The following is a 25,300-nucleotide window of genomic DNA, read 5'->3' as shown; positions in this document are numbered from 1 at the left end:
ATGGTGGCCCTGTGGATATTGCTTACACAGAGACCCTGGCTCATAGAATTGGTCCATCTCCAAGAATACCTCCAATCCGTAGGCTCAGTGGCAGCCTCATGTTTTCCAATAGGCATGTGTGTGAGGTCCATGTGTATACGAACTGAGCTGGAGACTCTGGCCAGATCTACACCAAGTAGGATATAACAATTTGAAAATGGTTTGAAAATGGTATATGTAGCGCTCCATCACACCTACTTTTCCCCCCTGGTATGCATCCATGTTTTCCCACCTCCATTTCATTAGTGTGTCAAGCTCTTGTCACTTTCACGTGCACGTATTGTTGCACTATTTCACCTTATTTACCTTTTCACCTGCATCGGCTCATGCTTCCTGGTATTGCTGCCCCATCCCGCCCCCTCTCCTTCCCCCTCCAGTTCATTGGTTCTTGTAGTTGATGGACATTCTGATGGATGTGGGCACCTCTTCCCCTTGCTCCGGTTTTGTTGGCTAAAGTTTAGCAATTTAGCATTTCATTGGCTGGGCACCTCATACAGTGGGCAAAAGAAAAGAAAAGAGGGAAGTTGAAATGGGTGGATGATAGAGCAATGAGAGTGGGGTTGGAGCAGGGAAAGTCTGCTCGATTGACTCAGTGCACTGGAGGAGAACTGCTGCTACCCTCCTCTTTCATCAGCAAGACCGCCCTTCAACACAGACACCCCCAAGAAGGGACATTCTGCAACATAGGGCAATACACGGGGATGAAAGGGTGGTTTTATCCCACGTGGAGAAAAAATACCACACTTTCCCCACCTCAGAAAAACACAGAAATTGGAGGGGAAGTGGTGAGGTGACTGCAGGGCAGGGACAATGTCATCGGGTGTGTGTGTGTGTGCGCAGAGAAAATGGTAAACAAGGCAGGACAAGAGTGTGATAAAACTCTGGTGTGATGGAGCTTGTAATGTGTCCTGAGTCCCAACTGTTGCCTAAACCATTATAAAGTGGTAGTGTAGATCCTGCCTGTGATTATTCTTAGCACAAGCACTCCTGTTGCAATACCCTTTCCCCACTTAATGCAGTGGAATGGAGGAGGACATCTGACAACTCAAGAAATCAGCAGCACTAACAGACTGAGAAAGGTGAACATTCATTGTAAATCTATTAAAATCTAGGGTTGAGAATGCCCCGCCCCCAACAAAAATAGTGCTGATGCAACTTTCATTGCAAGTCATTTTATAGCTAATTTAACAATAACGAGCGTGTATTAAATTTCTTCTTAATATAAGAGAGCTTTGTAAGAAGCATTTCTTACCATAGCAACACTGAGTCTAATCTCATTATATATTAGTAGTGCCAGTTTTCTAAACTAAATATCTAGATTCATAACCCTCTTCTAAAATTGCTGGCATTTTTATGTAGACAATGTAAGGATCCATCAGATGCCCTTGGGATTCAGTCATTTTGATGTCAAATGAAAATGTTTTGATTTTTGAGTTCTTGAATCTCAAGTAGTGGGGAAATTAATCACATTTGAATGAGAAACACCTTCATGTTTTACATCAAAGTATATTGAAACTCTGTAATTTCTAGTCCAATCCTATACATGTCTACTTAGAATTAAGCCCCTAGAATTCAATGGGACTTACCTCTAGGCAAGTGTGTATAGGATTGCAGTGTTAGTGTTGTTCTTTTAATGAAACCAAGGAAAGGACAATTCTGAGCCACTGTATTTGATTGACCCCCTTTAAAACATATGTATTAACTCTAATCCACCACCCACTTACTCCAGAGGAATCCTGTTGACTTTAATGAGATTGCTCAAGACTAACTGTGTACTGGACTTCAGAAAAAAAAAAACCAAGAAATTTATTGCGGACTTTTATGAACCCAGTAAAAAAAAAATCGCCTTCAGATTGCAAGTATATTCATCTGATCACGCATATTTTCTTGAGTCAGCTGTCACATACTTTATTCCAATAGGATCTACCCCCACCCATCCAACAATACAGGAATCATGCTCTTTACCCACTGCTGGGATGGTAATCTCTCCTATTTTACTGAGGATCATTCTCAGTTTGTAGGCCTATCCATCCAGGTCTAGTTTAAAGATTTTTTTTTTAAAAAAAAAAACTCCACAGGAAGAGAGACAAAGTGCCCTGAAGTTGCTCATCAACAAGCTCAAAAGCAGGCAAGCACACAGGTCACTGTGTTGAGATGTATTATATTTTCATTTAAATCACAATAATTGTTTCTAAATATGCATATATACATATACATTAGCACATGCAAATGTTATACACATTGGTGTCCTATTTTATCCAACTGATCGGTTGGTTGGTGAAGCATTTCCTCTTTTAAACATTTGAATTAGTTTTATGTATTTTATGGTGTTTGCATTTGTGTTGTACCCTGCCTCGATCCAGAGGAAGAGGGGGGTAACAAATAAATAAATTTGTTGTTGTTGTTGTTGTTGTTATTATTATTATTATTATTATTATTATTATTATTATTATTATTATTATTATTATTTGGTGAGGTGTAAGTGGTCATTCTACTCCCATCCCACCCCAGGCTTTATTCTCTGTTTCTGCCGATTGTTCCAATTTAAGGATCAAGAACTCTGATATACAAGCACGGGAGCACAAGTCACTGTTTTGATCAAAAGTGAGCAGGTATTGTTAGAAAGGTAGATCACATGTCCACCATGGTTTCTGAAGAGGTGCATCTTGGCTAGATGAGTTATAATTTATGCAGCATAGCCAGTCGATGGTTGAGGAGTACATGACCTTGTGGACGAGCCCATGAATGTCAACGCGAATACAAGGAGCTGAAAGAGAATGAAGGTGACTGCAAGGAGATCTGACAAACAGAGAAATGAGGTAGGGAGTGCAGGTGGAGTTAAGGGGAAGGCAAGCTTGACAGAAGATGATAAACTATGAAGGGCAATGCAACAGGAAGCATAACACCAACGTGATACCTGGGAAGCCAATGGGAAGGGTTCAAAACAGAAAGTTGCATCATCAGACAAAATATTTTTTGTAGAAATTCCACCAGATCACTCCAGTTTAGAGGGACAAAATAGACTGCTAAGTCTCTTCCTTTAAAATGTTGTTTAGCCACAGAGCAGCTAGCGAACACTGTTTTTTTTCTTTTTTGGTTCACGAATCTCATTGCAAGTTTGGAAATGTACAGTCCATTATCATTCGGGAAGGTGTGAACTGGGTAAATCCTGATCAAAAATAGAAATGTAATAAATAAATAAATAAATAAATAAAAAAATATGAAATGAAATAAATTTCTCATACATCCCTATAAACAAAACACATTGCAATGGTCTAATCTGGATGTTACCAGGCCATGAATAACTGTGATAAAGTCCGCTTTCTCTAGACAAAGTCACACCTTATTATTATTATTATTTATTTATATAGCACCATCAGTGTACATGGTGCTGTACAGAGTAAAACAGTAAATAGCAAGACCCTGCCGCATAGGCTTACAATCTAATAAAATCATAGTAAAACAATAAGGAGGGGAAGAGAATGCAAACAGGTACAGGGTAGGGTAAGCAGGCACAGGGTAGGGTAAAACTAACAGTAGAAAGTAACAGTAGAAGTCTGCACAACATCAAGTTTTAAAAGCTTTAGGAAAAAGAAAAGTTTTTAGTTGAGCTTTAAAAGCTGCGGTTGAACTTGTAGTTCTCAAATGTTCTGGAAGAGCGTTCCAGGCGTAAGGGGCAGCAGACGAAAATGGACGAAGCCGAGCAAGGGAAGTAGAGGCCCTTGGGCAGGCGAGAAACATGGCATCAGAGGAGCGAAGAGCACGAGCGGGGCAATAGTGTGAGATGAGAGAGGAGAGATAGGAAGGAGCTAGACCGTGAAAAGCTTTGAAGGTTAACAGGAGAAGTTTATATTGGATTCTGAAATGAATTGGAAGCTAATGAAGAGATTTCAGAAGCGGAGTAACATGGTCGGACACCTGGCAAATGAACCCAAACTGGCAAGAGGCCCTCCTGGCAACCAATGCCACCTGTGCTTCCAAGTCAAGTGTCAAGTCAAGAAAGACCAGTCATGCCAACTACCTGGTTTTTCAGGGAGGGTGTGATGCCATCCAGCACTGCTTGCACACCTCCATTCAGATCAGCAGATTTCTTCACTACCTGATCTAGATTATGTTTCCTCTTGTTCATCATTATCCATCCCAAGCCTGCCTCCAGACACCCTGTCCAGGGTTTCCAGTCTCCCTAGGACTAGTAGGTAGAAATGAGAGGTAGAGTTGTCATCATCTGCATGTATTTATTTATTTAAACATTTGGGGATCATTGGGATCTCAGGGCAGTGTAAAAATCAAATCAAACAGTATAAAACAATAAATAATGCACACAGCTAAAAACATATTAACTAGCTAAAAACAGTAAATGCCATGCTGAGATCCTTGATATATAGGGCAGGATATACATGTTTTAATAACTAAATAACTAAATAAACAATTAAAAACAATTAAAAACAATTAAAACTATGTGCAGCTTTAGTCCTCAAAGACTTTGATAAAAAGCCATGTTTTAACTTGGTGCTGAAATGAAGCCAGCATCGGTGCCAGTTGGGCATTCCACAACCACGTGCCACAACAGAAAAAGCCCTCTCCCACGTCCCACCACAACGCATGTCTTGCAATGGTGGGACGCAGAGGAGGGCTCCTCCAACAGATCTCAGATCTCGAGCAGGCATATATAGGGAGAGGCGCTCCTTCAAGTATCGATGCTTATTGATGACACTTCACCCCAAACCTCCAGATGACTTCCTCTAGTGGCTTCAGTTGTGTCTGCGTCAACTGCAAGTACAAGCACTATAGCAAGGTATCAAATCTTGACCACGGGCAAAGTATTTTCTCTGCTGTCTATAGCACTACATCTCAAGATGTTGCTTTTAACTGAGTAATTTAAGATATATAGACATAGTCTAGAGCAGATAATGCTAACTAGGGCTGTGCACCGCCTCGGATCCAAACCCCGAATCTGAAGCGGATCGGGGTGGTTCAGACCTTTTCGAACCAGATCTGAGGCAGTTTGGGCGAAGGCCGAGGCAGTCTGAAGATGAAGCAAATTGGCTCTGAAGCTTCGGGCTGCTTTGGCGCTTCGAAGCCAGCCCCGGCCCCCAACCCCCACCTGTCTCCTTACCTGCTGCTTCTGTCACTACTGCCATCCTTCTTCTGATGGCTTCTGGTGCCGCTGCCGCCGAAAATGAAAGGGAGAAGATCGCACCATTTTAAGTTATTGCACAGCCTACTCCCTTTCATTTCCACCAGAAGAAAGATGGCAGTGGTGATGGAGGCAGCAGGTAATCTCCCCTCCCCCCTTCCCCCCTTACCTGCGTCCACCGCCGCCGCTGGCTTGCATTCGGAGGCTTCCACTCGAGGACGCTGAAGGCTGAAGGCAAGCCACAGCCTGCTTCTGTCCTTCAGTGTCCTTGAGTGGAAGCCGCTGGGTGCAAGCCGGGAGCGGCAGATGCAGGTAAGTGTGGAAGGGGGGAGGGGGGCTTACCTGGTGCCTCTGCCATCAGCGGCAGTGGATTGCAGCAGCACCAGGTAAGTGGGGAGAGTTTTCTGGGTGCTGGATGCACAGCAGGCACCCAGAAAACTCCGAGTCGCCTTGGAGGGTCTGAATTTCGCCTTGGCTTTGGCGCTGAGGTGGATCGGGAGCCCCCAATGCAGCCCCGAGGTGGATCAGGGCTGTTTCAGGGGCTCCAGATCAGCATCCGATGTGGATTGGGGGGTCCCTGCACAGCCCTAATGCTAACAGACTGACAGAGAGACACAAGCCCAGTTACACCTCATTATGGATACAGCCAATCAAGAACCACCTTTTTAGGACATGATGCATTAAGCAACAGATTCCATTCATTTTCAAGGGCCTCAGGTAGGATTAGAGCTTTGTGGCATGCAAACTGGGACCTAGATCAGCTGGATAATAATACCCAGTTATGCTATACTTTATTAAAGCCAAAGATAATGGAATTGTACAGCTTCAATCCTCCACATAGTGGAGAAAATGTATTAAATATTTGCAGGTATGACTCTCTCTCCCAAACATTTCCTTACTTCACATTTTGTGCTAATGAACGCTGGATCATGTCCTCCTCCCTTCATTTAGCATTCGTATTTTTTTATGAGCACAGCAGCACAAATTGCAACTCGATTGTGTCACACACTTTTCAGAAGCAGCAATATGATTTGGTTCTTTGTGTTTTCACTTCATTTAAATGGATTTTAAAGGGCATGAGTAGTTTATGGTTATGAAATGGCAACCACAGATGATTAAGGCAACATTTTACAAAGAAATCACTGATTCGTTTAGGGGACTTGAGAATCAATACAAACTGCATTGGAACCCAGCAATATATCTACCATAGGTATTTCATGACTAGTAAAAGTAATTGAGGGTGCAGTCCTATGGGACTGCCATCCACTGGGCAGATGTCTCTGACTTAAGAGGCTTCTGAATATCCTGTACCCTTCCAGGCTACTGCTACTAGGGCAGGAGGAATGACAGAAGCAATTTGCTTCTCTGATCTCCTTTTGTATTTCCCTCCTCTTGATACACCAACTTCTTGAGATGTTGTGCTGGTGGGGCTGGAGAGGTCACAGGATACAGTGGAAACCAGCCTCTCCTCTCCCTGTGCACCAAAACACCCCCGTTTTGATCTCTATGGAGTCATCCAAGGTTGCTTTTCCAACTTCAGGAAGCAGCTGACTTGGTTTTTCCTGCCATGGTTGTTAGGGGGATAGCGGAAGCTGTGGAATGGGAAACCCTCCTCCTGCTGTTGTAAGCATGTCTATCTATGGCTTCCAGAGGGGGGCTCCAACATATCGTATGGTCCCTGAGATGCTCTGAATATGAAAATGTATAAATGTAGGTGCAAATTTAGACATTTGAACTGCCAAGTATGGTCCTACGCGTACACTATCATAGTCATTTGAGGCCTTCCTCTGAGCACCTCCTCCGAGGGAGGTTTGGAGGATGGCAACAAGGGAGAGGGTCTTCTCAGTGGTGTCCCCCCCCGATTATGGAATGCTCTCCCCAGTGAGGTGTGCCTGGCACCAACATTGTCATCTTTTCAGTGCCATATTATTTCTGTCCACTACTCCCGGGCTTTTGAAGGCATATGGGATTTTAATGTCTTATCAGGTCCTGGTATTTTATTGTAGCTGGGTTTTTTTTAGTTGTTTTAAATTGTTTTAGCATTTTGTATGTTAATTATTTTTATACTAGGTTTTCGTTTTATAATGGTTGTGAACCACTCAGAGCTTTTGCTATTGGGCGGAATAGAAATGAAATAAACGAAATGAAATAATAACAGTAATTTAAATAGAAATACAATACATGTCACTAAAGTGGAGAAGCTTGACCAGGTGAACTGTATGCCTGCTCAGTCTGCTGTCCAGGTGCTCACTGTGCTGATGGGAAACTTCAAGGCCCCTGCTGCTCTCCCTCCTGATGACTTTAAGCCAGATTTGGACTGGGCAGGCCATGATATAGAGGACGCCTTCAAGCGGAGGACTGTCCTTTGTCAGCTCTCCCAAACTGAGGACTGTAAAGTAGGACATCTGGCTACACTAGCTGGAAGGCAGTGTTCATTATGGCAGCACACAAGTTATTCCTGACTGGTTATAGTAAATAATGGCCTCCCATTTGCATTCAGTTCCGGAAGTAAAATGCCATTTTCATCACGGTTAAGGAAAGGCTTTATATATAAATAGTGATTTATATACAGTCCAAACAATAATTGGAAAATAAATAGAGTAGCAATTTCAGGAAAAAAGAACATTAGTCTACTGATGTTTCTACAGCTGCAGATGCTCCTACAATATATTTTTGGGCTATGTAAATAAATCAAAGGAGAAAGGAAGAAAGAGAGGAAAAGAAAATGCAGATTTCATTATGAGCGTAGAATAATATTTAACCGGAAAGCGCTGATTTTCAGACATCTGTTTTAAGAATTAGCTAGCGAGTCGGGCAGAGAAGAAAAATGAGTATGTGGGGACATGACAACTGAAGTTGAAAGAATTCAATCGAAACATTGTTAAGTGTAGAGGACGGGCAGGAGGATTGGCAACTCTGAATGGTAAACAAAGGAGTGAGGTAGAAATGCAGAATATATCTATCTATCTATCTATCTATGGGAGGGAAAATGGGTAGAAAGGGAGAAGGTAATAAAAAAGTGAAAGAGAAAACTTGTACTTAATCAGCATATAAGAATGAATGAGCAGCAACAAGGGAGAGGGCCTTTTCAGTGGTGGCCCCCCGACTGTGGAATGATCTCCCCGATGAGGCCCGCCTGGCACCAACACTGTTATCTTTCAGGTGACAGGTCAAGACTTTTCTCTTCTCCCAGGCATTTAACAGCATTTAACAACGCTAAGTTTGTTTTTAATGGACCCCAGAACTTTTATTTTTAAATGGATACTGTTGTTTTTTATGTTTTTTATGGTTTTAAATTTTGTATACTTTTTTTGTAATGTTTAAGCCGCCCAGAGAGCTTCAGCTATGGGGTGGTATATAAATGTATCAATAGATGGGTAATTGGTAATTCTGTATAGAAATGAAGTGGTGTATGTTCCAGATACACGCAGGACCAGATCTGACAAGATTTTTCCACAATCCAGTCCATCACATGGAGGGGAATGAGTGCATGTTTGGCCATCCAATCAACCTGCCTGACCTCCACACATATACACTGAGGATGTCAAGTTCAAATATGTCCTATATACCCATGAACTTGTATATGCACATGTGATGTTCTGCTGCCTTATATGCTATAAATGTAAATATCTACAAGGTTATTGTTGATATTATGTATAAAGTTCCAGGAAGTAAGTAGGTCTCAAAGTACTTACAATTTGTAAATGGGGGTTATATGCCTGAGTGCTGATTGGATGGTTGAGGGGGAGTGCTGATTGGCTGAGTAAGTGGGAGGAGCTGGAGAAATGTATGTATATATAGTTAAGTGAGTGAGGTGACAGTGTGGGTTAGGATTCTGTGAAGTGAAGAGTAGAAGTGGGGTAGACAGAAGTAGATGATTATATGAGAGACTTGGGTGATTTAGTATTCTGTAGTGGAACCTTGTAAGAAAGAACTGACAGAAACCATTATGCTTAGAACCTTGTAACCATACACATTTGCAATTGAGGAAACCATTAAGCTTGTACATGCACTTACTTATGTTAATAAATACTAATTACATTTAAAACAACTGGTGTGGTCTATGGAGGAGTGAGAAAGAATAATTAATGGTGGCAGTGGAATGGGAAACTGAGGGCTAGGTTACTGCGCTGTGGAGCTGTGGGGCCTGAAGAATGAAGGCGAGACAGGAGCAGCAGCAGTAGGCCAAAATGTTCGCACACATCATTAGCACAAGGGGGATCGAAGTGGTCCTGGGAGCTAGTGGCATGGATAGTCCTGTTAGGTAGCTTGTGGGTGTCTCAGGTGAAGTTAAGATGACGCGGGTGGGCAGGACATTACAGCACACATCAAAAATCATACAATCAAATATGGGAGGTGGGTTATTTTTGCGAAAATACATAACATTTGTATGTGATACCCCATGCAATATGGTGATATACCATGACTCTGTATGCATTGGGATATGTTAAAGATTCCCTGCAGGGGAGCAAAATCTATTTCTTACCTCCGAGTAAGCATGCACAGAAAGTGGGGACTTTATAGAGACTCTCGCCCAGCATTGGGATATATTAAAGATTCACTGCTTTAATACTTTAAGGCTTTATTGCTTTAGCAACATGGGAGTCTTCTTTCTGTGGAGAAAGAATGGCAAGCACAGCTGTTGGTGGGATGTAGGGAAACTTCCAGACAAAAGGCTCTGTGTCTTTTCTCTGGGTGCCTGATATCTCTTACAATACTTTTTTTTGTCCTTGCGCAGGAGAAAGAGGAGTCTGGGGTCCAAGCCTTTCATACGTAGTTGATGACATTCATTTTGACTGGTGGGACTCCACTCACCCCACCCCAAAGTAAAGGTTCAATGTGACTTATGAAAGCCTTGATTTGAGAGGGGTATCATCCACTTTTTTCAGCTTATCGTGCTGCTGACAGACCAATTTCAGGAGAAAGCAGAGAAAAGTTGAACGTGATTCTCAATGCATTTCCATGACAATTCCCCCCAGGCAGTGTGATCAGCCCTGCTGTCTAGGTGCTAACTTTTGATGGGCAACTTCAAGGCCACTGGTCTCCTTTCTTAGAGCTCTGTACCTTTAAATAGAGGACACATTCAAATAGAGGATTGTCCTTTGTCAAGTAACCAAGGCTGAGAACAAGCATAAAAGGAATCTGAATTGGACCCAGAACTGAAAAGCAGACTGAAACTCTTATTTTTTCTTCATACAGGATCAGAACCTTGACCTTATCTGGGGTTCAAACAACATGACCTATCTTACAAAAGGTAACATAGCAAACCAATACAGCTGAGTCATCTTCCATTAGACAAAGCGCTTTTCCACACGAGCAATTTATTTCATACTCGTGATTTGTCACTCGCAGTAGTTTGCAGGTCTTTTTTTTTATGAAGTCATCAACTTCCTGCTGTTTTCAAGTGGGAATCTGCCATTTTATAACACCCTCCAAAATGCTATAATAAATCAAAATCGCGCAATAAGGCAGCACCATCTGCTGGCAGTATAATGGAAACATATGGGAAAGAACCAGCAAAAACATGTGGGAGAAAGCAAGTGTATTGTGCCTATTGTTAAAACTGTGAAGACTCCGGAAGACAACGCCCTGATAAGTCTGCAGGACTTTTTCTAAATCTGGAGAAGCCCAAAGTGAGGCAGTGGTGGATCAGGGAAGAATAGGGATCATGGCTTCCCCCTCCTTCACTCCCTCAGTAGCTCCTTCTGCTTGCTTCCATGTGGTGTGGCCACCACTGCTGCTGGCTTGGTTTGGTTTTGCGTGGGGTCCAGGGCCTCTGCTTGCTGCCCTCCCACCTGCTTACAGCCTATCATGAGGCAAGGTGAGCCCCAAAGGGGAGGGGCGTAGAAAAGTGAATGCTTCACCCCTTGCCCACCACTCACTTGGCAGCTTGCTCACTGTCAATGCCACCAGTCTTCCACTCCCCAACCTGAAAGAGAGCTTTGGCTAGTGGGAGGCAAAGGAGTGTAGTAAATAAACTACCTCCCCGCAAGCATCTGGCTTCAGTGGTTGCACGGCAACAGGCTCCTCCTCCCCCCACAGTGGCTTGAAGCTGCATGGCTGTTGCTTCAATCCAAGAGAAAAAAATTGCTAGGCCAGGTGGCTTCCCACAGTCCTCACCTCAGGATGAGGCAGAGAAGGAGCGGAGGCCACGATGGAGGGGGGCATGCAAGCAGAAGCTGTTGTTTGCCAGCCAGGCTAGCTTGTTTCTCTCTGTTGCCCACCTCCCTGCAGCCTGCGAGAAAGAGAAAGAGAGAAGCACGTGTGTGTGTGTCTCTCTGTGTGTGCAACAGAAAGGGGCATGTGTGTGTATAACACAATAAGCTTTAATTTCCAGGAAGCTGCAGAGGATTTGGCAAGCTAGAGAGTCTTCTGTGCCTGACCCTCTGCCCGTCCCTGGGCATTTCACTGATGCTCCACTGATGTTGTGATTCCTTTTTGCCATTAGAGCCTGATTTTGCTTCACTCTTATCTTCTTTTGGAAGGAGGTCTGTCTCAAATGTGAGGTCAGCCAGTGGATTTGAAGAGCAGAGCAGCAGATTGAGGATGGACGAAAAGGAAACCCTTCTTTACATACAACACAATAACTTACTGCAAGTGGTTTCCACAAGATATGATGGCCATTGGCTTAGATGGCTTTAAAACAGAATTAAGCCTCTTCCTAGAGGAGAGGAGATAAATGGAATCTCCAGATGCTAGTAGGTGGTGGAGACAGACAACATGCCCAGTTGACTACTGTGGGAAGTAGGATGATGCTGAACTAGACAGAACCTTTGAAATGATCCGGAAGAAAATTGTTTAGGTCCCTACAGTATCCTTCCTTTACATGACTTAGCCAGTTTTTAGAACCAAGAGCTGAGCTTAGAAAAAGGACCAAGATGTAATAATTATTGGAGCAAGCAGTACAGAAACTTTTGTAATAATGTTCGGAACAAGCAGTACAGAATCTTTTGTAAGACAGAATCTACATGCTGTTCAGTATTCTATCGTTTTACTTGGACCTCTGCTGTTATGGAAGAGAAAACCAGGGGTGGTCAACTTTGCCGAAATTCTCCAGACTTCACTCATCTGCATCCTGTTTTTTTTCCCTATTTGTTCAAATAAGGAAAGTCTACATTTTGTAAAGTGTGCACTCCCCCGCCATTGACTAAAGTGTGCAAAATTTGTGATCTGAAATGAAATTTTTGGACATCATACACTGCTGTATACCCTAACAGGGGCCCTTAGGGACTACAGGGGAAATGGCTCCATTACTGAGATGTTGAAGATAAAGAAAATCCAAGACTTTCTTTGAAAAAGAAATCATTGCAGAAAAATACAGAATGTGCAGCTGTTATAGATCATGAAAAAATCTTTATAAACTACCACTACAAAACAAAAACAAACAATAGACAAAGGTGGAATGTGCAAAAAGTACAGGAGCACCCAACAGCAACACATTTAGTCAATGTAAAATATTTGATTCATTTTTTTTCAGGTAGAGCAAAATATGCCAAGCAAGGGAACCATCTGTTTCAATCTTAGAGTAAACAAATAGCTAATTATCTTTTTCTCCTATAACTACAAATCAGCAGGGTAGCTTGCTCGAGCCGGGTACAGGATGGATTCTTTGGATTCATATTGCTTTATGTATATATTAAGCACTTCTCCTGTTTAAAAGAAAGGAAGCAGAATCCAGTGCTCATGGATTAGAGCAGAGAAAGAAGAGAGAAATGAATCCATGAATGGACTCCCTGTGCAACCAGTGTCTGGGGGGTGGCTGTGGAATGAGGCTGTAGTTAGTATAGCACTGACTCATGCCATGTTTACAACATATTTTTTACATTATATGTTTTATTCTGACACTGTTGGCCCTTGTCTTGATGAGAGGAAAGCCCTGGGGTGGCTCCACAGTGGCGCTGGGTCATTTATATGACACAGCAGCCATTCCGCAGCCAACCCAGGGCTTTCCCCTGAAGGAACGAAATAAAAAAGTTGGGGACTTTGCATGCAGCGAGGTGACAATGGCATCTGCCATCTGTTGCCTTGCTCCGGAGTTGCATCAGCAGCATATCCAGGCAGATGGTGGCCCCTGATTGGTCACCATCTGTCCAGACAGGGAGGAGGGGGTGGGGTGGGCCAAAGAGCTGAATGGCCACTGAAACACCTCCATACTTCTTCAGCATTGGGATAAGGATGCTTGGCTTCCCAAAAAAAGGTTAAAAAGAAAACAAAAATGAACTGGAGGAATGCAAGGAGGCGCGGGCGCCCCATTGCATGAGTGGCAGTGCATGGGATGGCTGCTCCTCCTTGCATGCAAAACCCACATTTGCTCCTTAGGTGGGGACAACCTGAAGGATTGCAAGTGTAGGGGGGCTTGAGGCAAGTGTAGGGGGGCTTGAGGCACCAACGTGCCCTCATCAAGATAACCCCTTGGTACCAATTTTAGGGAAACTGAAGCTCAAATTGGATGTCAGGTCAGGCAGCACTGGTCCCATCTTCGTAAACACAGGAGGAGCACATATTTTTGTTATTCTCTCATGTGCAAAAGACCTCACAATGCAGCCAAGCGTCAGGAACACACACACACCATGAGGACAGACCCCTGGTGGGTTTATTATCCTACTTTCAGGGATTTCAGGGATGTTATTTATAAACATAATAAAATCCCCAGATCCAGAGGGTGGTATTTCTTTCACACATGGGTATCCTGGTAATTGGCCCAGCAACATCCCCCACAGTTGCAATACAACAATCTCAAAGCAAAAATAGAACAGTTATAATTATACAAATTTACAGTTCCCCAGTCTCAAGTGATAGTAGCCTTCTATAAAATTACTTAGCACATTTTTATCCCACACCTTCCTCCTGTGGAGTTCGGGGGGAGGGGGTGTTACATGGGGTTCATCCCATTTTATCCTGTTAAGTACGTTGGACTAGGAGATATAGCTGTGACCAAGATCATCCAATAAAATTCATAGCTGGGTGGGATTTTGTCCATTATACCACACTGACTAGAATACTCTGGTAAAGCAAGGATCAAAATCAAAGATGCAAGGTCAATAACTTTAGACTGTCTGAAGCAGATCTCTTCTTCTTAATCAGAGTCAGTTCTGATACATACATATATACATACACACACACACATTATTATGTGCACAAACAATGGTAACTAAATTTATTAAATGTACCATGATGGCATTCTACATACTAGGAAAATAAGGAGACAAAATTAATAGTTCATTCTACTAGGCGTGTGTGCCCAGTTGGGCAAACCTGAATTCTGAAGTAAAGAGGCTCACTTCAGAGGGCTTAGGACCACCTCCAAAGTGAGGCAACTAAGGTCCAAAGTAGTCTGAAGCAAAGTGGGATTGTCCAAAAGCTTCAGATTTGTTTTGGAGCTTCAGGGGGTGTTTTTGAATTTTATTTTGAGCTCAATTTCATACACTGTTGAACCTCCCAGCAAGCGCTCCATAAAAGGAAACTGCTAGGCACTGACAGCTCTACCTTTCAATCAGGGAATAACTTTACCGGGGCTCTCCAGTCATAGTACTTCGACGGGGTGGTGGCATTGAAGCAATGTATCAGAAGCTGTTTGGTGTTTTTCACTATTGTTTGTAATTGCATTCACTTAGGAGAAGGACTGAAAAAATTTGTACGGTAGAGTAGATGGTTGTCTGCTTTGCTTGTGTATCCTTTCTTTATTCCAATTCAGATCAATCCTTTCCTAAAACCCCAAACCTTGTATTTTGCTTTTTACTCTTCTTGTCTTGAGTATTAGTTATTAGGTAAATCATTCCACCGTCACCCCACTTCATTCTGGTCCTAATGGCATTGGATTTATTTTCAGCCTTATTATTAGGTCTGTATGTATTAACATAGTATCTGTTTGAATCTATATGTTTGTTAAGTGTGTAGTGTGACTGTTATAAGCTCACACATTGGTCGTTTCTACACCTGCCTTTTCCCCCCGGTATCATCCCGGGATCTTCCCTGTGCATCCAAATGACACACAGGGGATCCTGGGAGCAGGCAGGGATGATCCCTCCATTTGCCTGGGATAGTCCTTAGGTGTAGAAAGGGCCAGTGAATCTTTTAGTGTGCACCAAGCAAGTACAGCATTTGTGTGCACTTTCATTTGTTCAATAAAGCGTCATCTATCCACACCATCAAGAATGCAACAGGAGCATGGCAAAGCTCACCTTGCCCCCAAGGTAGCTTTTGGGAGGTGCAGAAGCAGCAGGGTTGGTGAGGTCATTTAACTCTTCCCACCCCCACTCCACCAATCAGCTCTTAAGGGGCCTAGCACAAAAAGGATCTATTTGTCTAAAGTTTGGAAGATTTCATTCCCTCAAAAGGGGCTATGTACTCTGACTGCAGATTTCATGAAATTCTGCAAAACGATTTAAGAAATGAAAGAGAACTAGGTGCATCCCTTTAAAAAAAGAAAAGAAAAAAGCCACACCCTCATATTTTAAATGATCCTTGCACAGACCCCACCCCCCTTTCTGACATTTGGCAGTTTTCAAATATCTTCTCAGAAGGGAAAATATTATGTCAAAATATTTAAAAAGTTATAAGCTTTGCTGATTTTCACTTTTTCAACTCACAAGTGTTATAGCATTAAAGCTACATAATTGAAAAGTCTACATTAAAATGATTCATCTTCATGTCATTTCTAAAAGCCAAGGGGGTTGGTGCCAATAGTTCTTGAGAGAGCACATTACATGTTTCCAGAGTGATGTGGGAAAAGCCCTTTCACACATGTCTAACAAATGGCCTTCTGTAAGTAATGGTGACCTCAAGAGGTCCTCTCCTGCAGGTCTTAATAACCATGAGGTTCCTCAGAAGACAGGTGGTCCCTTCAATAAGCAGGTCCTAAGCTCTTTCGGGGTTTAAAAATGAAGACCAATACATCAAATTGACCCTGAAAAGCAAACGGCAGCCAATGCAGGTCTTTTAAGATAGGTGTAATACGGTCATCCTGGAACCACACAGCAATTATTAACCTATCTGCTACATTTTTCACCAATTGTAGCTTTCAGACACTTTCTAAGTGTAGCACATTGCAACAGTCTAAACATGGATAACTGTTGCCAAGTCAAACCAATTCAGGAAGGGTCACAACTAGCACACAAAGCATAATTGTGCAAATGCATGGCTTGCCACCACTGCCACATGAAGATCCAATGACAGCATAGGTTCAAGGAGCACTCCTGAACAACGGCCTTGCTCCTTCAAGGACAGCCCCTCTTAGAACGGATTGAATCCCAATCCCTGAATCAGACCTTCTGTTGACCAACAACACCTCCAACCTGTCTGGAGTTATCTCCAGCTTGTTCGGCCTCATCTAGCCCATTATCAAACTCAAGCAATCTTCAAGGATTTTGACTGTTTTCTTGATGATAGGTGTCATCATCCTATTGTGCTAACCTCCTCAATAGCAGAATAAAAAGGTCTTGACCATCCTCCAAAAGACCAAAATGGACCCAATGCATGAAAAGCCTTTAGGAACAGGAAAATCCATAACACAAACACCATGACTGACTTCAGTATGCAGAGACACTCAAAGTAGGGCTCCATCAGTGCCAAAGGCATGCACAAGGGGTGTGCTGGGTGTGCCCAGGCACACCCTAATGCCTCAATCAATAAGCACCAAATTGAGGGAGCATTGAGTAGGGATCCAGTCGAGGGTCCAGATGCAGTGGGAATGGTCCTCCAACTGCTCCCCAGCTGCTCCACTGCAAAAAAGAATCACTCTGCTGGAAGACTCTCTGCCATGAGCCACACTTCAAAGAGGCCAGAAGGAGGGCTCCAAAGGCTGATATCACCTCATAAGCTCCTCCTCTAGCTAGCATCACCACAACCACAACCCCACCCCAACACTGGGGCTTGAGGAGCATCTCCTTATCTCCACTCCCTTCAATGGTCCCTCCTTCAGTCAGGCAAACCAAACATAGAGTCTATAGTGTTTAATAAATGAATGAATAAAAATAATGTTCTTTTGTATATTCAATAAATGATCATTTTTTAAATAAAAAACCCCTTGGGTGCATATCCTAATGTAATGTGCTGCACATGCCTATGATTGGTGCCTCAGCAACTGGAGCATTTTAGGTGGGACCAGGTGTTCCCTTATATATCCTGGACCCTCAAAGCTGAATATAGTCCAATGGTCTCATATTTATGATTGCAGCTGCCATTAGTCAACCATATTAACATGCGGACAGGCTTCCAAGAGGCATCAGGCCAACTTTTTCAATGGCCAAACATTAAAGCATTTAAAAAATATCATAATTAATGCAGTAATACTCTACACAATTACCTGGGAGTTGGCCCCAATGAACATAATGGGACTTCCTTCAAAGTAAACATGCGCTGTTAGATTGCATTATCATTATTTCTGAGGTCAGCATTGTTTTCATCATTGCTTAAAATGCCACTGCATGGTGAACATGCTTTCCCTGGCTACAGCATTGCTTCAGTTCTGCACTTCTAAAGATAAGCTGAATATTCATAAATTGCAAGAGTTTTGTGACAGGCAGATCACAGCATGAGGCTACCGAGCATTATTTCCACCCCCACCCCACCCCCAGCCCGCAACCCTCCCCAGGAAAGGGACAAAGAATTGTCAGGAAAGCAGAAGTATATCAGGAAATAGAACGACATCAACAAACATAACACTACATTTTGTCTCATGTTTAGGGAAAAATCAGGACCTCAGATATTGATTCTAAGAGCAGTGGTGCCAATGAATAATTGACTATAAGACTTACCATATTTATCGATGACACAGGGCCAATGCTATTAACATAAATGTCAACATCAATGACAGTTGGTTTCACTGTGAAAGAACAAAACAAAAAGGCGGTATTTAATATTGCTCCAGAGACAACACAGGACATCATGTTAAACATTTTTGTAATTGCCGCATTCCAGTCGCAAATTTGTTTTGAAAGATCAGCACAGAGTAGAAGTATTCTCTCTCTTTCTCTCTCTCCCAGTACCCCACACAAAAACCCTTTTCAAAATCTCATTCTTTTGAAGCAATAGCCTTATGTTCATGCTATGTTCATGCTATGTACCCACTGGTACACAAGATTTGTATTTCATCTTTCGGCAGTATACAGTGGTGATCCAGCACTAGCGTTAATGATGATGCACTAGTGTAAACTAGGGCTGTGCACCACTTCAGGCAGAGACACAGAATCTGAGCCGAGGTGGGCTGATTTGGCCCGCCTCGGCTCGGTTCTGAAGCAGTTCTGGCTCAGCCCAAGGCACCCCAAAGCTAAAGCCGATCGGCTCTGAAGCTTTGGGTCGCCTCGGGCCGATTCGGAGCAGCACCGGGAAGGCCTTACCTGCCGCCTCCACCTCCTCCTCCTCCTCCCCCACCGCCTCACTTCTGCCGGCAAACATAACCAGGCCGTGCACAATTTTAAGATATTGTGGAGCCTCTGAGTTATTAGTAACTCTATGGCCACAGTAGTTTGTGGCCATAGAGGTACTAAACTGTTTAGTTTATTTTTACATCAACTGCCAGGGACCAGAAGAAATGATCTTATTGACACAACAGCCCAGAAGCTAAAAAAGAACAAAAGTACAATAACAGGAAACTTCTGGCTCTCATTAGTTATGACTAAGGCACTTTCTACACCTTCCTTTTTTCTCAGGATCATCCCTGTGCATCCAAATGACACACAGGGGATCTCGGGAGCAGGCAGGGATGATCCCTCTATTTTCCCAGGATAACTGAGACCTCAGTTATCCTGGTTTTACCCACAGTCCCAGGATGATCCTAAGGACCGCAGGCGGTGTGGGCACCTGTCCCAGCTTCTTTCCTCCTCCCCATGAGTAGTGGGGGTCAGCAGAGGGAAGGAGCCAGGCTGGGGGTAGTTCAGGGACATCAGGGGGAGCGGGGTTGGCGCTTTTAAATTATTTTGTACTTACTTTGAGCTGGAGCACAAGTGTGCTTCGGCTCCTGTGTTTTGTTAAAGCAATAATGGCAGGCACAATGGGCGCAATGTCCCTTTTACCTTCCAAGATGTTGCACTTCCGTTTAGAAACCCAGGGATGATCCCGGAAGCAGATAAGTCCGGGATCATCCCCCCTCTGTCCCCAAAGGCCCTTAGGTGTAGAAAGGGCCTAAGTCCAGGACCACCTAGTATCTAAACTGTACAATGACACTATATGCATAGACTACGATAGACACTTTCACAATAGAACTGAGTCAGAATGGTCCTATTCAGAGGCAGATGAATACAGGAAGTACTGGCTGTTTTTTCAGTGTGTGTGTGTGTGGGGGGGGATACCTTCTCCCAACAGTTCAGGGTATCTTTTACTAATTGCTCTTAGTCTCTCCACATGGCAAGAGAGAGTGAACTCCTGGGAGCAGCAGGCCACCAGCTGCCATTCTTCTCTCAGAAGGGACAGAGCTTTCTCTTGACACAAGACACAAAACATAGTCCCATTAGAGCAGTATTCTTTGCATTCTTCTTTGAGAGAAGAAGAATGGTGGCAGGCCGCTTGACTACCAACTGCCCCAAGACACTCACTGTCTTTCTATCTTGCTGTGCAGAGATAAAGTGCTTTTTAAAGTGTAAAGAAAAAACATCAAAGATAAGCATACCTCCTCCCACCTCAGAAAAGGGACAAAATGGCAGCTGAAACTGTACCGGTTCTGTTCAAACCAGTCTGACCTGAACCAGTTCGGTGCACCATCCCCACTCCACATATACCCAATACGTTGCACCTTTTAGCAGACTGACTGTGCGATCCTTATTTATGAGTAGGCATATTACTTATGTCTACTCATAAGTAATTCCCACTGAGTTCAAGACCAGTTACTGCCAATTAAAAGGGTATTGGACTACAGCCTAATTGTTGTAACCCATTATGTGAGCCAACTTGGTCGAAAAGCAGAATATAAACACAATAAGTAAATGAAACGTGTCCACAGATCTATTTCTCTGTGACATCTGCCAAAGATAGACTATCAATAAAACATTGATAATGATGATGGAAGAAAAACCTAGATCTGCTTGAATAATTGTATTTCATCCAGATACCTTGGCCACAGTACATGGCTGGTAAGCTGTATTTGCCTTTATAGGTCACTATTTGCATAGGACTTGATTAGATAAACTGAAGGAGGACAAATGTTCAGAAGGGCTCCATGGGTAGAATCCAACTAAAGTCCTACTTACAGTAGGTTCATTGAAATGAATGGGACTTAAGTTAGTCATGACTAATGTACAATTCATTTCAATGGACCTACTTTAATTAGGTCTTTAGCTGGATTCTACCCCATGTTCAGAATGGGACATGCTTCTGAAAACCTGCAGCAGACGTCTTTCTCTATCATGCCCAGTCTGTGATATCGCTTGGCTAAACATCTCTCAGAAACAGAGTGCTAGATGGAGTTTGTGTCTGGTCCAACATGGCATCTTGACCTGTGTGATGAGTTGCACAATGTAAAGGGCTTGCATGGTTAACAGTGGTATTGATTGAGCAGGCACATGCAAACAAGAAAAGCTTTGAAATACACTGGCTATATTTACATGAGTCACATTGATTTCTGCAGTAGAATGAAATTAATTCATTGGGATTGTAGCTGTGGTCTACAGATGTTGGGCTTGAAATGGGACAACCTGGGTTCAGATGCCTGCTCAACCATGAAGACCAGTGGAGGCCTTGGGCTGATTGCTGCCTCTTAACTTAACCTACCACTCAGGGTTGTTTGAACATAAATGAGGATAACTCTATAATTGTGAGCCTCTAGGTGGCAGGAAGGATACAAATAGATAGTAACTGTAGACATAGGCTAGATCTACACTACTGCTTTATAGCGGTATTGAAGTGCATTGAAAATTGTTGGGGCACAATCCATATTCCATATACCACTATCATAGTGGTATTTCCTGCTTTTTATTCCACATTCATAATGATTTGACACAAGGTGTAGATCTAGCTTTAGACTCACTTAGAATCATAGGCCTTAGCTAGACCTACCTTTTAGCTTGCAACAGAGGAGGGAAGATCCCGTGATCTGTTTATCACGAGATCCCTCCTCTGTCTACACATGACATGTGATGACCTCAGCAGGAGAGGTATCATCTCTGACTTTTTCTTTTTAAGAGGAAGGAGCGCACAAACGCTCGTGTGCTAAAGGTAAGCATTTTTTTTTAAAAAAAATAAATTCCCGCTCCCCCACCCTAGCCCCGATGGACACAACGCTCCTGAGGAGCGCTGCACCCTGTGCACGGCTTATGGCTCCATGCGAGGAATCACACGGAGTAGGGTCAACCCATGGCAATGGGGCACACGTTCCTCTGTCTTGGGCTCAGCTCAAGACCGTAGAAAAACCAGGGCCAAAGTGGAGGCCGAGATCCCGGGGCAAGGCCATAGAATCATAGAATAGTAGTGTTGGACGGGGCCTATAAGGCCATCGAGTCCAACCCCCTGCTCAATGCAGGAATCCACCTTAAAGCATACCCGACAGATGGCTGTCCAGCTGCCTCTTGAATTCCTCTAGTGTTGGAGAGCTCACGACCTCCATAGGCAATTGATTCCATTGTCATACTGCTCTAACAGTCAGGATGTTATTCCTGATGTCCAGATGGAATCTGGCTTCCTGTAAATTGAGCCCATTATTCTGTGTCCTGCACTCTGGGATGATTGAGAAGAGATCCTGGCCCTCCTCTGTGTGACAACCTTTCAAGTATTTGAAGAGTGCTCTCATGTCTCCCCTCAATCTTCTCTTCTCCAGGCTAAACATGCCAAGTTGTCTCAGTCTCTCCTCATAGGGCTTTGTTTCCAGACCCCTGATCATCCTCGTCACCCTCCTCTGAACAAGCTCCAGCTTGTCTGCACCCTTCTTGAAGTGTGGTGCCCAGAACTGGACACAATACTTAAGATGAGGCCTAACCAGTGCCAAATAGAGGAGAACCAGGTACCTCATGTGATTTGGAAGCTATACTTCTATTAATGCAGCCCAAAATAGCATTTGCCTTTCTTGTAGCCGTATCGCACTGTTGGCTCATATTCAGCTTGTGATCTACAACAATTCCAAGATCCTTCTCATTTGTAGTATTGCTGAGTCAAGTATCCCCTATCTTGTAACTGTGGATTTGGTTTCTTTTTCCTAGGTGCAGAACTTGGCATTTACCTCTATTAAATTTCATTCTGTGGTTTTCAGCCTAGTGTTCCAGCCTATCAAAATTTGCATGTATTTTTTTAAACTTTGTATTGCTGCTTGGTTAAAAACACACAAAAAACAATTAAAAATGATGAGTCCAGAATCCAAAATATCCAAAATGACATATCTTTTCATTTATGATGACTCAGTGCAGCTAATTTATTTTGGCTATGTAACCATTTTGGCCTATTAAATGAAAGCAGGATGCAGTCTAAATCTACAGAGTAGATGTGAATGGATTTCAGTCCTTGCATTTCTAAAACTTGATACTTTCAGTAAGTTATATATATAAAAATAATGAGTCAAAACTTAACTGAAGGGTTTTTAAACAATAACCATAACAACCCAGTAATCCAGAATGTCATGTTTAAGTCGTTCCACAGAGTTAAAGAGCAGTTGCTCTGTGACACTTTGGGAGAGTTAATTAAAATCAGAAATTCAAATTGAACTTAAAGAATAGCCTAGGATGAATTGGAGCCCTGGCTTCAGCAATCAAGAAATGAGTCTGAACTCAGCAGAACAAATACTGCTGATTAATGTAACCCTGATTGTAACACAAGTGAAAACAAAATGGTAATCTGGCTGCTGCCTGTCTTAAGAAGAGGAGTGGCAAAATGAAATAATTGAGGGGACTCTAGAAATCTATAATAGGTGTAATTTTAAGACATATTACATGGACCAAAAAAGCACAGGGCAGCACAGATAATGTCCCTATAAATCTTTGAATCCATTCTTCTTGAAAGGAGACACATGCAAACCTTCTCATACATCTCACATTGACAAGAAGTCAGGTTTCTTGCGGGATTCACAACAGGATGAAAAACAAGACATTTCTTGAGTGTGGAAGGGAAAAGAGAGCCAATGTGGTATAGTGGTTAGAGGGTTGGGCTTGGACTGGGGAAACCCATGTTCTAATCCCCACTCGGCCATGTAGCTCAATGGATAACTTTGGGCCAGTCACTGACTCTCAGCCTAACCTACCTCACAGGATTGTTGTAAGGATAAAATGAAGGGAAGGGTCATGTATGCCACCTTAAGCAGAGGAAACATGGGATATAAATGTAACAAATAAATAAAGGACAAGGCCCTAGATTGGATTACAAGGTTAGGCAGGGTGAGGTGGCCGCCAGAAGCAGCAGAAGCTGGGAGACAGGGAGCAGCCATAAGGCATTAGAAGACAGAGCTCTGGGTAACATGCAACCTGCCCTGTGCCCACTCAGCTAGCCTGCTGTCCTCAAGTGTGTGTGGGATGCTGTACCATCACCACTATTGAAGGCTGGATGCAACTACCAGCCTGGTTGGATTCTACTTGGGCACCATTTTGTCCTTCGCTTCAAGCAGCAAAATATATCAGATTGGTCCTGTAAAGGAGTTGGACATCTGATAGATTGTGTGCCTACTAGTTATGTAGAAGGGGTTAAATGGTTTGGGTAGGTTTAGCATGACACTTTTAAATGCATGACATTTTTAAAGAGGAAGAAAAGAAGGGCACTGGCTGGAAGATTTGCCAGGACACCTGAGGATGGAATGGAGAGAGAGAGGGAGACCTTGGCGCCAGGAGAGCTGTCTTATCTGGCCTCAAGGCCATTAACCAGCTGGGGTGGCAGGAAGGAGGTGCTGCAGCTGGAGAGGTGTGAAACCAAGCTCCAGGGCTAGGCCAGAGGGAGGGGGAGTATAGAGAGAGATGGGAACTTGGAAGGTATAAAGTTAAGGGGTTTCTCCCCTGCTCCTTTGTCTTGTCTTTCCTTATGGTACAGAGGAAGGTGTCCGTGGCTGGCTCAGACTGCAAGGCCCTACTTTGGAGTAAGTAGATAGTTTAGCTAGGTTTTATAGTTTAAGGTTACTGGGTTTCCTCTGTTATGCCTGCCAGCCTGCACTTCGTAGGTTCATTTTATTCTTCTCACACACATACCCTTGCTTGTAAATAAATAGGGATGTGCTCCGCTCCGATTAGAAGCGGAGAATCAGAAGCGAATTGGCCTGCTCCGCCTTGCCCAGAGGCGGAGTAGAAGCAGACCGGGGACCCGTAGAAGCACGGCGAAGAGAAGCGCCCATACGCAGAGCGCTTCTCTTTTCGCGGACCGATCCGATCGCCATTTTGAAAAATTTCACCCATAGGATTGCATTGCGGAAAAGAATAGGGGATAACTGTGTTGTTTTTTAAGCTATCTTTCTGAAACTTCTTGTGCTTGGAGAGTCGTGGCTGGGGGTCATTTTGAGCCTACTCTCAGCTCTCTGTGTGCTGCAGTTCGCTTGCTAGAATTTTTGGAAAAATCTGGTAAAACAGCGGGAAAATGTACCTTTTTCGAAGGGCTGAGGGGCAGAGTCAACTCCCGGTCATGATCACATGATCCCAAAGTTGGAGGAGGGGATAGGCAAAATGGGTAACTTGGGATTCTGGGAACTTCTCTTTCTTAGTCTGAACGGACTTTTCCCAGTGTTTTTTAAAACAGTAGCCCCACCAAATGCACAAACACAACCTGAAATCATATACTAAGCCAATAATAAGAGATAGAAAAAGCACAGCACTGCTACCCACCCTAACTTTGGGGAACAACTGAATAGATGTGGTGCAAGGGGATGAGCTCCCCTAGGGCATGGATGTTCCCTGTGCACTCTCCTGTCCTTGGAGGGCCATCAGAGCCCTCCAAAGGTAAATCAGAGAATGCCTATCATGAGTTGAAGTGATCGTTTGCTTCTTAAAGACTGGTATCTAGACAGGACCAGTCAAATTGGCAGATGATTCCCCCTCCTCTTGGGCACGTCCACTCCCCTCTTACTGGTAAAAGACAGATATAGCCTTTTTTAAAAAAATCTTCTTGTTGTTTATTCAGCAACACTGCTGCTTTTAATTCCACTCCTCCTTTGTTTATTTATTTATTTATTTATTCAATTTTATATGCATTACTGGCTTTGAAACTATCTTTGGCTCACTTCCTTGTGCCCCCAGA

General features: G+C 43.3%; 1 protein-coding gene across 1 annotated transcript in view; it reads right to left on the bottom strand.

Annotated features, from left to right (window-relative positions):
* GABRG3 (gamma-aminobutyric acid type A receptor subunit gamma3) overlaps positions 1-25,300 on the bottom strand; it is a 356,799-nt gene that overhangs the window by 305,749 nt on the left and 25,750 nt on the right. The window contains exon 3 of the mRNA XM_063127500.1: positions 17,932-17,999. Within this exon, the coding sequence (XP_062983570.1) occupies positions 17,932-17,999 (68 nt within the window). The remainder of the gene's footprint in view (positions 1-17,931; positions 18,000-25,300) is intronic.

This window comes from Elgaria multicarinata, chromosome 5 (assembly GCF_023053635.1).
Source record: "Elgaria multicarinata webbii isolate HBS135686 ecotype San Diego chromosome 5, rElgMul1.1.pri, whole genome shotgun sequence".
Taxonomy (NCBI): domain Eukaryota; kingdom Metazoa; phylum Chordata; class Lepidosauria; order Squamata; family Anguidae; genus Elgaria; species Elgaria multicarinata.
Note: the sequence above shows the minus strand (reverse complement) of the source record. Positions and strands in the feature narration are given on the sequence as shown.